Source organism: Arvicanthis niloticus, chromosome 18 (genome assembly GCF_011762505.2).
Source record: "Arvicanthis niloticus isolate mArvNil1 chromosome 18, mArvNil1.pat.X, whole genome shotgun sequence".
Lineage (NCBI taxonomy): Eukaryota > Metazoa > Chordata > Mammalia > Rodentia > Muridae > Arvicanthis > Arvicanthis niloticus.
The window spans coordinates 47,797,480-47,812,910 of NC_047675.1; the positions used below are offsets into that span (position 1 = coordinate 47,797,480).

The 15,431-nt window shown below is 49.7% G+C and overlaps 1 protein-coding gene across 7 annotated transcripts in view; it reads left to right on the top strand.

Moving 5' to 3' along the window:
• Banp (BTG3 associated nuclear protein) overlaps nt 1–15,431 on the top strand; it is a 73,124-nt gene that overhangs the window by 54,972 nt on the left and 2,721 nt on the right. For 5 of the 7 annotated variants that reach the window (XM_034522265.2, XM_076915986.1, XM_076915983.1 and 2 more), the window contains one exon: nt 12,446–12,571. The exons of the other annotated variants lie outside the window; for them this stretch is intronic. In XM_034522265.2, the coding sequence (XP_034378156.1) occupies nt 12,446–12,571 (126 nt within the window). The remainder of the gene's footprint in view (nt 1–12,445; nt 12,572–15,431) is intronic. 7 annotated transcript variants of the gene reach the window in all.

A 15,431-nucleotide genomic window follows, 5' to 3' on the forward strand; every position in this document is an offset into this window, starting at 1 on the left:
CCAGTCTCTATTGTATATACCTGGAGGACATGTGTGATTAGTCAAGTGCCCCAGGCTATGGGTCCCCAGGAGGATGCGCTCCTGGGGGGAGGGAAGCTGGTGCTGGCAGTGGGGTTTGTTTGCATGGTGTGGCCTTTAAGGAGTTTTTGTGAAGATTGGTTTTAGTTCTGGGTTAAGAGTAGTCAGGACAGGCTCCTGTTAGTGTACTGTAGCTTTCATTTGGAGACACGGAGCTCACTCACCATGCAGGAGGCTCCTTGTTTTCCAAACTAGTGCTCTCTGTGCTGGAAGGAAGATCCTTGTGACTTCCTCGTACTACCTGCTTTGGAGAGAGTCAGCGCTAAAGAGACTCTAGTCATGGCTGCCAGGCTTGAGCAGTTAGGAACAAGTAGCGGAAGTCAGCTCTCATGCCTTCCTCTTGGAGAGTTTCTTCCTGTCAGCTGGGACAGCAGAGGCCCAGCCAGGCTTGAAGCTGGTTCCTCTCTCCGCCTTTGGTAACATGGTTCGGGTTTGTTATGTTGGGTGTATGTTGGGAAGGCTGCACCTTTTCGTAGATGACAAAAGTGAAGCCTCACCTAAGTTCCCCACTGTTTCTATTGTGAATAGAGTTCCACCTGGAATTGGAAATGAACACAGTAGGGCTTTTCCTTGGCCCTGCCATCTAACATGAGGGTAGAGAGGGCAGAGAGGGCAGAGATTCCATCTAACCCCAGGCATGGCAGCTTATGGCTGTGAAAGAGCCATTGCCTGAGCTTCTAGGTCGTGACACCTCTGGTTCTGCCCCTGTCTGTAGTGTCTCAGAAGCCTGTCATTGCTGCCAACTCTGCTCCACGCAGCCTCCCTACAAGAAGTTGCCATGCTGGTCACTTGTCACACTGAGAAGTAACTTGCCCATCTCTAATTCTTTCTGCATGTGAACCCCCATACTTTCTTAATGCCCTCTGCTTCCCAGTGTCACTGTGTCCAGGACCGAATATCAAAGGGCACCCACTGCTGGCCCCCCTTCTCTCCCAGAAGCAGCTTGCCTTCGGATGGCAGTGAGCACCATGTGCTCAGGAAGAGCTGCTTTCTGGCCGGACCATTAGCCGTTGTCTTACTTTTCACTTGTGGAGAGTCTGTCTTCATTTTGTCGTCTGGCTGGTTCTCGAGTCTGTTTGGTCATCTGACTCAGCACGGCCTCATTATGGTACAGAAAGCACAAATGCCCCATTTAATTTACCTTGATGTCCTCAGTAGAGCCAAAGAGCCCGGACCTATGCTGGGGACAGTCAGCCCTGTCACTTTTCTTCCTAGGTCCACAAGAGGGCTGTGTTTGTTGATCTTGGATTCTTTAGCTGAGCTGCTCTCAGGTCTCCCAGCATCCTCATGGGAACGCTGGACTGTTTCCCTAAGACTGGCTGCAGGTGCTGTAGATGTATAGGGAAGGTGTGACTAGGACATTGTCCTTGGTTGTAAAAGCTTGGAAAGACATCTATATGGGAAGGATCTGGGGCTTGCTGCATCAAGGCTGCAGCAGGGTGACAGGGACGGCTGTGTCCCTAGAGGGAGGCTGTCTGTCATAGGAGGACTTGGGCATCAGAGATTCAGGATTAATGAGGTTAGAGCCATCTGAAGTTGGCCTGTCAGGTGCACAGCAGCTCCCAGTGTAGACAGCTACTGTGGACAAGTGTGGTTGGAGAATGGGAACATTTGAAGCTTTAGTGGCTGTTCTCAGTGAGTGATGTGGGAATGGGGGTGAGGGGGCTACATGCTATCCATGTCTGCTCCTCTGTTTGCACTAACCAGCTCTAGAGGGGCTCTGCTTGCTCTTGGCCACTCTATCCCTAGAGGTCACTGCTATTTGCCTGTTGTCTTCTTACTTCAGGTTTCCAGGCCTTTGCTGCAGTGGCCAGTACTCAGTATCTCTGTACTGTGTACACAGCACTCTGCACTCAGTATCTCTGTACTCTGTACACAGCACTCAGTACTCAGTATCTCTGTACACAGCACTCTGCACTCAGTATTCAGTATCTCTCCGTACTCTGTACATAGCACTCAGTACTCAGTATCTCTGGTCAGTAGAGGGAGGAGGCAGGGGATTCCCTGGATGGTGAAATACAAAATTTAACAGAATCTTTTAAAACATGACTTAGAGGGTCTTTGTCTGGGTTCTCAAAACTGTGCTTTATCTTGGTTCATAAGTGTAGGCTGCACATCAGAACTGATCTCGGGCTCCTCTGAGCCTGGCCAAGCACTCTGAGTTTAGCCTCAGGCTGCAGCACCTGTACACACAGGCTGTTGTGTCCCCTGTCTTCTGGCCAGTGTGTCTTCTTGTGGTGCTAGCTTCCCACCTTTATGTGCCCTTCCATTAGAGTTGGATTTAATCTGCAGTCACAGGTTGTAGCTGCAGCTGTGGGAAAGTGAGGGCTAGTGGAGCCTGGGCCCCCAGGGGTTTGTTGCATTGTGGCTTTGTTTCCGATGGTTCTCACTGAAGAGTCCGCTCTGGGAGCTTGGCAGATTATTTAAGCTGATTGGAACTCTTTCTTCTCAGGTGAAGCCATAGAACCACTGGAGGTGGGTGACACACTGCTGCTGCCCCTGTTCCTGTCTTCTAGCTGTGGGCATGGTCAGGGCTAGGATGGTTTTGGAGTAGTCTAAATAGGGTTGTTGTGGTCTGATGAAATTGTTTAGGTGGAGCTTGGGTGGGAAATCAAAGCAGGGTCAGAGAAGTCTAGGACCTCTTGTGAGGGGATCTGACAGGGCAGGGCTCCAGAATGGGGCTGTGGTGGGATAAGTGTATTGTTGCAGTACTAACTTCTTGTCAGGTCAGAGGGATTTCAGTCTTCATAGTCAGTACAGTGGAGTCTTTTTAGTTTGTGGGTTGTCAGAAGACTCTGAAGATAAAAGTCCTTAAATGCTAACAGTCATAGGATTGAAGGTTGAGTTGTCTTGGGTGCATTGAAAATGCTAAACAGTGACCTTTTTGAGCTCATGGGGACTTCTTGAGGCCAGTAAACTAGTGGCTCCCTTGAGCAGGGCTGGCCTTGGTCTTGGCTAGTCACTTTGCCCACCATCCTGAGCGTTGATGTGAGCTACTGCTGCCTCTTCAGCTTTCCTTCTGTGGCTTGTTGAGGGGACAGCTGGTGCCTGAGCCAGCTGATTCAGTTGTTGATGGCAGCATGTCTGGAGGGGGTGATGTGCTTAGCCATGGCGAGAGTGATTTCACACGTGACTGCAGGGGCTTTCTCTCATAGCATGTGCAATCAGGGCCCCACTATGGCTTTAGTAGTGTTTGCTTTTCTGCCCCACTCCTGAGCTCCTGAACACCGGTTTTGACACATCATGTTTATTGTGAACCAGTGTGAGAGATGACTGCTGTTGTCAGCTTAACCTGCTAGTCTAAGATAGTCCAGGTTTTCACACAAATGGTGTTTGTGCTGTAGATAGCAATATATATATATATATATATATATATATATATATATATATATATTTCCTTCATTTTGTTCATTTTGATAAGTCAAAAGAGAATTCTTGAATTTTATTGGAAACCCATTTAAAAATAGCTGAGGCTGTAGAAGTGACTCCGTAACCAAGAGCACTGGTTGCTTTGTAGAGAACTTGGGTTCAGTTCCCAGGTTCCATGTCAGGTGGTGCACAGTTGCCTGTAAGTTTACCATCAGGGAGTCTGATGCCTACTTCTGGCCTCTGGGCACCTGCACTCATTTGCATATACTCACATACAGATACACAGGCCTACACACAATGTTTTTAAAATCAGAAATGAACTCTATAAATATAAACCTGTGTGTGCTAGGCCTGATGGCACGGGCTTCTCTCCACTCACAGGTAGACAGGAGTATTGATCCTTAAACTTGTGACTCTCTCTGAACTGCCTGCCTCTAGCTGATTGAGCTTCAGGTATCTTGGACAGTCATCTCTGTGGTTCTCTGTCCTCTGGAGCAGCCAAGCTCTGACAGGATGAGGAGCAGCTGCATGCCTCCAGAGGCTTGTTGTGAGAATTGAACCGACTTTTGCCAAGTGCGCAAAGACAGGCCTGTTGTGTACCTAGGCAGTGTTTTGAGCAGTGTGTGTGGCGGGGTTAGGCTTGCATGTTACTTTGGCGTCTTGTTTTTGTCCCTGGTGACTTTCTTGGCACTGTGTCCCACAGCTTATGACAGAAGAATCTATGAGAAGCTGGACACAGTCTGTGGCTGGGAAGTATGTTGTGATTTGTTTTTATAGCTAACTCTGAGAAATGCTTGTTTTTGTTGTTTCAGCCTGGACACTGGAGCCAGGGCATTTTGAAGGGGCTGTGTTAGTTGTCTAAGGTGAGATGAACTCAACACTCCAAAGCTACCTCAGGCTAGGTTGTTCCGCTGCTGTCCCCGGTTCCCTCTTATATCCCTCATCCTGTTCTCTTCAGGGACTTCAGACAGCCCAGGTAGGGGCAGACCTTGTAATCATAGGATCAGTTTTGATTGATTTTATCATTTTCTGATGTTATTGTTTCTTTTTTCTAGACAGGGTTTCTCTGTCTTGGAACTTGCTCTGTAAACCCGGCTGGACTCGAACTCAGAAATCTGCATGCTTTTGCCTTCCAAGTGCTGGGATTAAAGCTGGGTGCCACAGTACCTGCCTCCCCAACTTTTCCATCTCTCCTGTCAGGCTTCCAATTCACTTTCAGATTGTTAACTATGATACTATTGATAGCAATGGGAGCAGGTTCAGCCCCTTTCTTTTCAGCCCTGTCTTTGGGGGAGTTTGGGGCCCTCAGCACTGCTGCTGAGTGCCTGTGCTGGCATTGTAGCCTAGCGCTTACACACCGCCACATGCACACTCCTTCCCTAATTCTGACTTAGAACACGCTGATCATCTCCCTCTGCCAAACAAAACCTGCTTGATACACTGTGGTATCCTCCCAGTCCCCCGAGCTAGTCCTCACTATCAACAGTGGTTGTGTGGCATAGTTTCACACCACCCTGCAGCTGAGAACCCACAAGCCAGGGCCTGTCTGCATATATGAATTCTATGTTTATTTTGTAAGATATTGGGTACTAAACTCTTGCCCTTGTTAGGAAAGTGCTATACCACTGAGTTATAGACTTTGAGGTGTATAACTGCCCCTTTCTGATTTTTGTTTTTGTTTTTTTTTTTTTTTTTTTTTTTTTGAGACAGGGCCTCACTCTGTAATTCTGGCTGGCCTGAAACTCATAGAAATCCACCTGCTTCTGCCTCTCAAGTGATAAAGGTGTGGGCCACTATGCCCAGCTTCATTTTGTGTTTTTCATTTTGAGGTAGGGTCTCACTAACCTTTACAGGCTGGCCCTGGATTTAGTCTCTAGCCCAGGACTTGATTTAAGATGTAGTCTAGGAAGGCCCAGGACCCTCCTGACTCAGCTTTCTCAGTAGTTGGGGCTACAGCCTTGCACCAACAGGTCTGGTTGTCCATGGATTTCAGGTTGAAAATGTAAGGTCATAGTGATGTGCCTAATGATAGCATTGGACCACTAAGAGGGAAGGACAGCAGCAAAGCAGTGCACACTGAAGTGTTACAAGGCCAGGGGCAGAGCATTGGCTGGGGCCTGCCTTGGTCCTTGAGTGCCACATACATAGTGAGTTGGAGCAAGTCAGCTCTCACTGATTTTTGCAACACTGTCTCCTTTGGAGGTACTTTAGAGGCTCCTAATCTGAGCTCTCAGTAGTCTCCTTCAGAGAGTTGGGGAGCATGCTGTCCCAGAAGGCTAGCCATTGGCAGATGTCCCGGTCCTAAGGCTGTGCTCTTTCCTGAGAGATGCTGAAGGAGAAGAAGTTTAGTGTGAAGAGTTGGGCTGTTCTTTGAGGTTGGTGACATTTGTGCAGTCTCTTGGTGCCATGGCTGGCTGTGCCATCGCTCTCCTTGTTCTTCCCTAATGAACCTGTCACAGGCGAGTGGTGAGTCCAACATGGAGGCACCAGGCTGTGCCACTGCCTATAAGGCCTCCTCTGCTCACTTGGTTTTATTGGCCCTATGGGCTTGAGCAAATGAGTCAGTGTCCCAGACTGTCCTTACAGGCACAGTGCAGCTCAGAATAACAAAGCAAGGTGACATCTGTGCTGAGAACCCAGAGCCCTGGCTGGTGCTAACCTCAGGTAGCCCTGGGCGCTATTGGACTGGGGCCCCAAGGTCCCTGAAGCTTCTCACACGATCCCATTCTACTGTCCTCTCCTGTCCCAGGCATCCTGAGTCTTTGTGTTCAGGTTAGATTGAATGGCAGGGCCGTGAGATCCTCTGACATAAGATGATTACAGCCACTAAGGTCTTAGGCATCAGTGCCCCCAGCAGCTGGGTGCTTTTCTTGTCTGTTTTCTTGCAGCTTCCTCCCACTCTCGGCACCATCACCTGCCAGCCTTAGACAGAAGGAGGAAGGGTACATGGCTTCCTCAGTGGGTGAGGCTGTAGCTTGACCCTGTCTCTGGAATGGGTCATTTCTAAAGGGGAGCCACTGTGAGGAAGGGGTCTTTCCTTGTACTGGGGCCTTTTTCCAGTGTCAAGTGTTACCATAGGAACAAGGACAGCTGTACACAGGCTCTCCTTTTGCCTTTTGTCTCAGTCCACTCTTGGAAGTGGTGGGGTTTTTTTCTTACAGAATTTCTCCACTCCCAAACAATCCATGCTCTGGTGTTTTGGAATCTGGGTCTTAGTTAAGTCAAAGTGGCCTCTTGCTTATGACAAGTCACAAGACTTGCCATAAAGAGCAACTGTCATCTTATGTTAAGGAAGCGTTTTTTTTCCAAGTGGCTGGCAACAGCCACTATGCTTTAGTGGGGACACGGTTGCTGTTTCCCACTTCAACCCCGGGGGGCCTCTGCGATTCGAGTGAGAGGCTGGGGTGCTTATGGGGAGTTTCTCAAGACTGGTCAGTTCCCATCACACATTACTCTCTGAGTTCCAGGGTCAGAGTCAGGCTCTCAGGGCTGAGTGCTGTACGCCTTGCTAGCAGAGTCCTGGGGCACAGAGCTCTGAGAAGTGCTTGGACTTAAGGACCGGAGGATGGTGTGCCTGCAGCACTCAACTCCAGTGAGGCAGACTGGGCAGCTTGTGTACACTGCCTTGCCAGCCAAGTGGTCACACTCTAGTGTGCACGGGAGGTCTTTTGTCTTTATGGATGGATATGTGAAGCTCTTCCTCCAGGCCTCCTCAGGCTGTCAGTTAGGTATATTCTGCCCAGTTCAGAGCTGGAATTTGGCTGTTAAAGTCACTATTTTGTGTATTTTTTTGGATTCTGGTGACTCCTTTACATTAAAACGCTACAGATTCCTACTGACACCCAGCAGGGACCCAGTGTTTATCTTTGTCACCCCTGTTAGGAAGGGGCCCTAGAGAGTGGGGAGAGGACCTAGGGAAGCAGTTAAAGGAGACCATTGGTGGCTCCTTTGAAGGGCATTGACCTGACCCAAAGCAGCTGCAGGAGAGGACAGGGGCCTTTAGAGAGAAGCCTTAGGGTATTCTGGGAAGTTCTTATCAGCCTATGGTCCAGTTGGTAGCCTCAAGTGAAAGGCTTGCTTGTGTTTTGGGATTTGGACTCCAAACCCCTGGTTCCTACTTGGATCCTTAGAATGAAATAAATGCCTCAACCAGCATTCTGAAGGCCAGAGATCTTCAGAGGAGGTAAGACCACCTGGATAGAGGAATGCAGAGGAGTCCAGGGCACTTGTAGAGCCTGCAGAGGACCCAGCCATCTCTACTGAGGCGTTCAGTGGAAGCCAGTATGCCTGTACAGAAGTGTGCAGAGGATGCCATGTTGCCTTCATTACTTCATGAGGCTCTGGAAGGGCTTTCTGCTTATTGTACCAGGTCCTTGGTATTCCTTGGCTTATGGTCACATCATCCTAGATAGCTTCTGTTGTTGCATGGCCTTCTAGAATTGTACCTCGTGTTTAGATGTCCCTAAGTTTGGAAAGCCACTTGTCTTTAGGTTAGGGCCTGTACTTTTCCTCTAGGGGCCCTGTTTCTAAGTGAGGTCATACTAAGACATGGAGGTTCATCAAACTGGATCACTCCCACCCCACATCACTATTGGTACTGTGTCTGCCTTCCTCTACTTTAAGGTCCCCCAATCACCCCCAGTTTAGTGGCAAAGCCCACCTGTGTTGGAGGCCCACTCTTTTGTTCTAGAGAACCTCATATCAGAGGTGTGGCTAGGCTTCAGCTTGGGAGCTTCGCTCAGGCTCTGCATGTGGTCTGCTGCACCACCTGCCGTTTCTTAGCCCAGGTCCTCTCCTGGCTCAGCAACAAGACCACATCTTCCTAGGGCTCTGGAGATGACGTGTAGGAGGAACCACTGCAACCAGGGGAAAGCATGGTGCTTCATATGTGGGGAGAAGCCCTGTCTCAGTGGAGTGAGACAGAAAGCAATGGGGGGAAGATGTCTGATGTTTCCCTCCGGCCTCTACATGTGTGTGCCAAACCCCTTTTCCATGCAGACATATGCATATAGTAGTCTGTCTCTCTCTCTCTCTCTCTCTCTCTCTCTCTCTCTCTCTCTCTCTCACACACACACACACACACACACACACACCCCTCTTAGTGGGCTTAAAGATGATGGAGCTGAGCAGGAACGAGGACACCCACACTTGAGAGGCCACTGTGGACGCTGCTACAGAGCAAGACTGTGCTGCTAGCTTTATGTCAGCTTGTCACAGCCAGAGTTGTCAGAGCAGAGGGAACCTCAGTTAGGAAAGAGCTGGCCTGTAAGAGCTGGCCTGTAAACAAGCCTGCAGGGCATTTTCTTAATTAGTGGTCATGGGAGAGGGCCCAGCACTTTGTGGGTGGTGCTGTCCTTGGGCTAGTGGTCCTGGGTTCTATAAGAAAGCAGGCTGAGTAAGTCAGAGGAAGCAAGCTGTCACGCCCAACTTGTCCAGCAAGGAAGACGCGAACAACTGGATCCTTCTCAACAGCCTTTATTGTAGAAGCGCTCTTTTAGATTTCAGGGAGAGACCTCGAATGCCCAGGGTGAGCTGCTTATATGCTCTCAGCCCTTGGGGGGGGGGGGGAGCGCATGGAGGTGCGCGATTGGTCAGTTTGCAGTGCCTCATAGTATACTATATTTGCATACCCCGCCTGGGAGGGGGTGATTGGTCAGGATCATAGTACCCTATTGGTACCTCATTAGCATACCCCGTTCGGGAGGGGCTACCTCCAAACTGAGTTGCGCATGTGCAGTGCACTGGTATCTGCTACCGGAGGCCTAGGCCGGCACCATCTTGGACAGCCGCTTCGGAACGGCTGACGCGCTGTCTTGGCCGGCCGAGTCCGAGTGCCGATTTGGCCGGCCAAGTAGGGTGGGCGGCCTACAGCAAGCCAGTAAGCAGCACCCCTCCATGGCCTCTGCATCAGTTCCCACTTCCAGGTTCCTGCCCTGCTTGACTTCCTGTCCTAACTTCCTTCACTGATGTGCATACTACAGTGCGGAAGTGTAAGCCAAATAAACCCTTTCTTCTCTGACTTATTTTTGATTGTGGCTTTTGATCACAGCAATAGAAACCTTAACTAGGACAGAGACCCAAAGACTTAGTAGCTGGGGATATGGTTCACTTGGTAAAGTGCTTGTCACACAAGCATGAGGACCTGGATTCCAGCTCCCACACCACATAGAAAAGCCTGCTGTGACCCTGATTCCAGCCCTGAAGAGGTAGGTATAGGAGATTTTCTAGAGATTGCTGGCCAGCCGGGCTTGCCGGATTAGCAGTGTCCAGATTCAGTGAGAGTCCTCATCTCAATATAGAACGTAGAAGGCAATGTACATTGATCTTTGACTAGTATACACACATGTACAAACACATACACACATACTAGTATACACACATGTACACACACACACTGGTGTAGGGATAAACAGCAGGGCACAATCAATTAGACTTTTGCTGTAGGAATGTGTGTATATGAAGTCTCTGGGCAGGTCAGTGGTTGGAGGTATTACTGGATAGTTGTCTTTCTAGCACCCCACCACTCTTCCTGGAGAAAACTACTGTTTGAGCTAGCACATGGGTTGTGGAAAAATTCTTGGTGGGATGGATCAAGTTAGGAACAAGTTGAAGCTTCTTGGGCTTTCTTCCCTGCAGCTGTGGTCCAGGCTTTCTTCGGCCACACTCATCTCCACTGGGAAGCGTCTACTCCTGCACAAGGGCTTCCTTTCTTTTACTTTGGTTCTGCCCCTAGTAGACTCTTGGTGGGACTTGTAGTTTCATGTGCAGATAGTGCTGAAAGGTCCCGGGGCTTCTTGCATTGATTTTAGGGTTAGCAGCAGTTTCGCATTATCTCAGTTGGGTTTTAGGTGGAGCTGCAGAGTTGGCAGCAGATGGAGGAAAAGCAGATGGTGTGTGTCCCGGTTCCCTCAGTGCCCTCTTCCAGCCCTGCCCACTGCCACTCTTTTTTAGTCTGAAAAGAATTGGCACTGCTTCAGAAGTGTGTTAGGGAGCAGCTGCCAGTGTAGCTGGGAGTGTAGCAGCGCCTGCTCCTTGTTTCCTGCTGTCATATGTCAGTCTGTGCTGTCCCTTGGGAAGCCCTGAGGTCAGCTGCAGGCTGCCTGGCGTTGGCTGCCTGCAGATGAAGGGTCTGGCTGCTGGCTTAGGAGCCATCTCTCATGTCACTGCAGTCAGACATGTCCACAATCCAGAGCCTGTGGAGAACCTGTAGGCCAGGGCTCTGCTCCAGATGCAAAGGGATCGGGAAAAGTGAAGGAGTTGAAAGTTCATTACTGGGAGATAAGTGCAGACTTGTCCCTGTGTGCCATGCCACGGTGGCCTGCATGGCTGCATTCTTTTGTAGCTAAAGGCTTATATCTTCCAGACTCCTTCCTACAGCACCGGGGATCCCCCAGGAAGACTGATTGCTTGGTTTGACAGCCAAAGTGTACCTGGTCACCTAACCCAAGCTCATCTTTGTGGCCGATAGCTGGGATCTGACTTGGGTTTTTATTCATTACCAATTTAACATTAAGGTCAAACCTCAACCTGTGTGATTCTCTTGAAGCACTTCTAGGAGATGCCAGAGACGGCAGTGTGGTTGTTTCAGGTCATGCGGTGGGCCTCCATGTGCTCACTGTGGTACACTCCACATTTAACATTCGTAATACATATACCTGTTGGGTTTCATTGTTACTGTGTCAGCCACAGAGCAAGTGATCTAGTGTTGCTGGGATCTCCTTAGTCTTGTTTGTGGGATGTGTGGATAGATGCCAGATGTCCTCTTCCCTGCCCTGCCCACTGTCCCAGGCTGCAGTGTTTCAGAGACACCCTCGGGATGGACAGGCCCTGTCTACACAGCTGGCTCCTCCTCGTGGGCATCAGTCCTCTAGCTCACCTGAGAGCAGCATTTCCAGTGAAACCATACTTGCCTTGGTGTGGTCTCATGTAGCTCTGGCTGGCCTCCAACTCACTTAAGTAGCCAAGGCTGGCTTTTGACTCCTGATCTGCTTCTCTGTCAAATGCTCAAATGCTAGGATGATTAGCCATTATGTTTGGCTAAAAGATGCTTGTTTTGTTAACTGCCTGGGAAGCTCCTTGGAACTTTCTTCTGATGCTGGAGGCAGATTCAGGAATGGCCCACACTGCAGAATAGGAGTTTGTCTGCCTCTGTTGCTGGAGGAGTTGCTTGACAACTCCTGAGTGTGGACCAGAGACCCACAGGGGCAGGCCCAAGAAGCATGGCCAGAATTGGACAGTTTAGGGATGGCCAGGCCTTCCTGGCAAGTGCCTTCCTAGTGAGTGTGACGATGACACCTGACATGTATCTTGGTCTCCTTGTCACAGCAGCCAGCCAAGGTGACGGCGCACAGCTCTTCCCTACAGTTGAAACCAATATGGTCAGATCCCATAGCCAGGCTCCAGGCCCCACAGCCTCCTCACTGGGAGACAGTTTGTAAGCCAGGCCTGGTAGCTCTAGTCTTTGAAAGCCATGACTTTCTAAGCTTTTCCCAGATGAGAATCTTGCTTCCATTCATCGATTGGTTGGTCGAGTTACACCTTTGTCTTAATATTGCAAATTCAGGTTTTCTACAGTACAACACCTCAGATCTAAGCAGCTTCATGTTTTGTATAGAAAGTGGTTTTCTTGGCAGTGCCGGCAGGACAACACTGTTGGGGTGCCAAGCAGGGAGGGTGTTTGCTGCAATCAACACAGGCAGAGCTTTCTGGGAAAATGGGTCTGTGGCTGCAAAAGTTTCCTTAAAAGCAACTGCAGTTACCTTAAATTCGCTGTGGAGGAATCTGTAAAAACATAACATGATTGGGGAACTGGTTATGTTATAACTCCTAACTTGGGGTTTCCAAATGTGGCCTGGCTTCTGAGTTACCAGGAGATAGCAAACCAGGCAGCCACAGTGTGTTAGCACCTTTCCTTTTTCCTACCTCTTCCCCACAAGGTGGGATCTGTGGCTTGACAAGTCCCTGCCGAGCCTATAGCCCCCATTCTGATCTCTTCCAGTCGTGGGGCCTGTGCCAGAATCCCATTCCTGTCAGCGGTGACTCAGTGGCCCAGGCTAATCCCTCCCAGCTTTGGCCTCTGGGAGGAGACACACTTGATCTGCCTGCTGGAAATGAAATGATCCAGGTTTGTAAGTGTTTCTTGTCGGGAGATGTGGGTGGCCTGACCAGTGTTTTCCAGGGACCATGAAAGAAGGGTCAGGTCAAAGCTCTGGACAGCAGGCAGAGCCTGCTTGCCATAGGTAGCTGGCCCTTACAGAGCCTACAGCAAGTTAGACAGTGCCACACACTGAGCCCAGGCTTACAGAGGCTGACACAGTAACTGCCACTGTCTGTGCTGAATACCTACAGAGGCCTGAGGCTAAGAGCTTGCTTTGGCAGCCAGAGACATCATAGAGGTGCATGTTAGGGGTTTAGCAGAGCTGAGAAGATGTCTGTGAACAGGCATGTGCCTTATATGCAGATGTGTGCATGTGCACATCTATGACCACATGTGTCTCAAGACATGTGTATAGGCATACAGAACATGGCATAGGAAGACCATGGCTTGATAATAGCTGTTAAGTCAGGCCCATCTGACAAGCTTGGAGCCCTCACTTCATGGAGCCTTTCATTCTTGGAGACAGGGTCATTCTGCTGTTGCAGCAGTTCTGGTGTTTGTATCCTTTCCTTCCTTCTGAAATCTGCTGCTTCTGCTGTTCAAGGAACACATGAAGAGCCCCCCTTTGCCCCTACCTCGGTTACCCTGGTGGATGGCCCAGGGTAGGTCCGGGGAGACAGCCAGGCACAAGTGGACCATAGATACTCCGTAGATCCTGCCCTGTCTTTTTGACCCCATATTCTTGCAGTGAGACCAGGAAGCTCCCCTGTCTCAGATGCTGGGTGGGAAATGTTCATTCGCATATAGATAGCATGGCTTTGGTAGCCTGCAGAGTTGGCACAGAAGCTTGTGGGACCCATTGAGATCTACAAGAGCTGCTGAGTAGGGAGAACAGGAGTGTTTTGGGTGAGTAGATGGAGAGGTAGAGATCCCAAGCTCCCCTGGCTACCCATGAAAGGTCAAGGCCAGCTTATCAGTGGGAGAGTCTGGAAGAGCCAAGGCTCCAACCAGGTCTGCCACCAAGGGCTGTCCCCAAACAGGAGCTCCGTTTGCTTTTTTCTAAATATAAAATTCTCAGTTTTGTTTCAAGTTGAACTGCTTGGTCAGATGAAGCAAAGCACCGTGCCTGGAGAAATGTAGTTCTGAGCACAAATAATGAACTTACCTACAAGTCAGAGTGAAGGAGAAATCCAGAGGCTTCTGTCAGTGACTCTTCTAAGACTGGATCATTTTACTTTTCAGGCTTTCCCCCCTGGAAGGGGCCTTGCTTTATCTAAAACAAGGAGTCTTTACTGTCAACCAGCTGTTGGGCAACTTAGCGTCTCTGCCCTGCTTTGCTCTGAAGAGGGAGGGAGTGGCCAGTAGCATTGTGCAGCGGCTGTGCCAGAGTGGAGTGTGGACTAGGGGAAATGCTGAGGTATGGGGATAGAAGTACCAGGCAAGTGATTAGTTGAATTTTGAGCTTGCCTAGAAACCAGAACCCAGATGTGTGTTTGCACACCCTCCTTTTTTTTAATTAATCTGAGTTTAAGCACCCAGAGAGGGCTAAGGACCTGCTCCCCTGTTTTTGCACAGCCCGCTGCCTGTCACCACAGCTCATAGAGTGGCTGCCCAAATGTGTGGTTTTTGTGAGGCCAAGGAAACTGTCCTCCTGTTTCCAGATGTTGACATACAGAAGAGCAGCAGTAAGCAGGTCCAGAGAGGTGTGTCTCGAGGGCCGGATGTATGCAGAGACAGGCTGTCATTGTTGCTGTTGTCTCTTGGCTCCTTGAGCAGAGTCTGTCAGGGTCTCCATAGGTGAGTGGAATCACACTGCAAGTGAGATTGACCCAGAAGCCACTACATTCCCTAGAAAGGAGGTGGATAGACCACCTCCCAGAGGAATGCCAGCCGTTTTCCTGATACTGTCACTGTGGCACTCCAGTCAGCATGAGTTTTCAAGGGGACAGCTGTATGTAGCCTATTGGCAGTCTTTTCCCTAAATAGTTGTCTCACTTTTTTTTTTTAGTTATTCAAAAATGTCAAAAAGGGCTTTTCAGTCATACTGCCTATAAACCTGAGTCTATTTTGGTTTGGCAGACCCTCATTAGCATAAAAGACACTGTCCTTACTTGCAGTGTGTCCTTTAAAAAGGCACATGACACCTGACAGTCAAGCTAGCACTATTTACAAGTACAGCTCTTCTTAGAAGTTGACTGGGTGAGTTTGTACTGCTGTCTCTGGTTGTGGGGAACCACATGTGGTCTTCTCCATACCAAAGGGTGGGTGTGCCATTTTGCCAAAGGTGCCTCCAATAAGGGCAATTCTGTCCCTGTTGGAGCTGCGTGTCGAGGGCAGTACACAGTGCTGATGAAGGGCCATGGTTCCTGGCAACTATGAATGCGCAGAGGGAGGCTCTGTATTGCCTGCCCTGAGCTTCCTGCCCAGCTCTGAGCACTAGGTGGAGTTTGTGGGAAATGAATCAGTGGGAAGGATATCCAGGGCTGGAGTCACCCCAAGCTTATTCCCCCTCCTCCAGGTCCATTCTGAGGCAGGGTCATTGGTCAGGCAGGATCAGGATGATGGAAGGATGCAGCTAAAAAGGACTGAAGTTCTGTAGTGACGTGCCCCTGGTGTCTGCTCACACCCTCTCCTTGGGGCCCGTTACCCCTCACTCTCCCTTCCACAGTAGCTCTTTCTCCTTTTTTTCTTTGTGTGTATGTGTGCACGTGTGTGTGTGTGTGTGTGCACATGTGCGCACACGAGCGCAGTGGTAGATGGTGTCCTCATCTGTCTTTACCTTATTTTTTCTGAGACAAGCTTTCTCACTGAATCTGTAGCTCACTCTTTTGGCTAGGCTGGCTGGCAAGCTAGCTCCAGCCGTCTTCCTGTGTGGGGCTTCAGCATA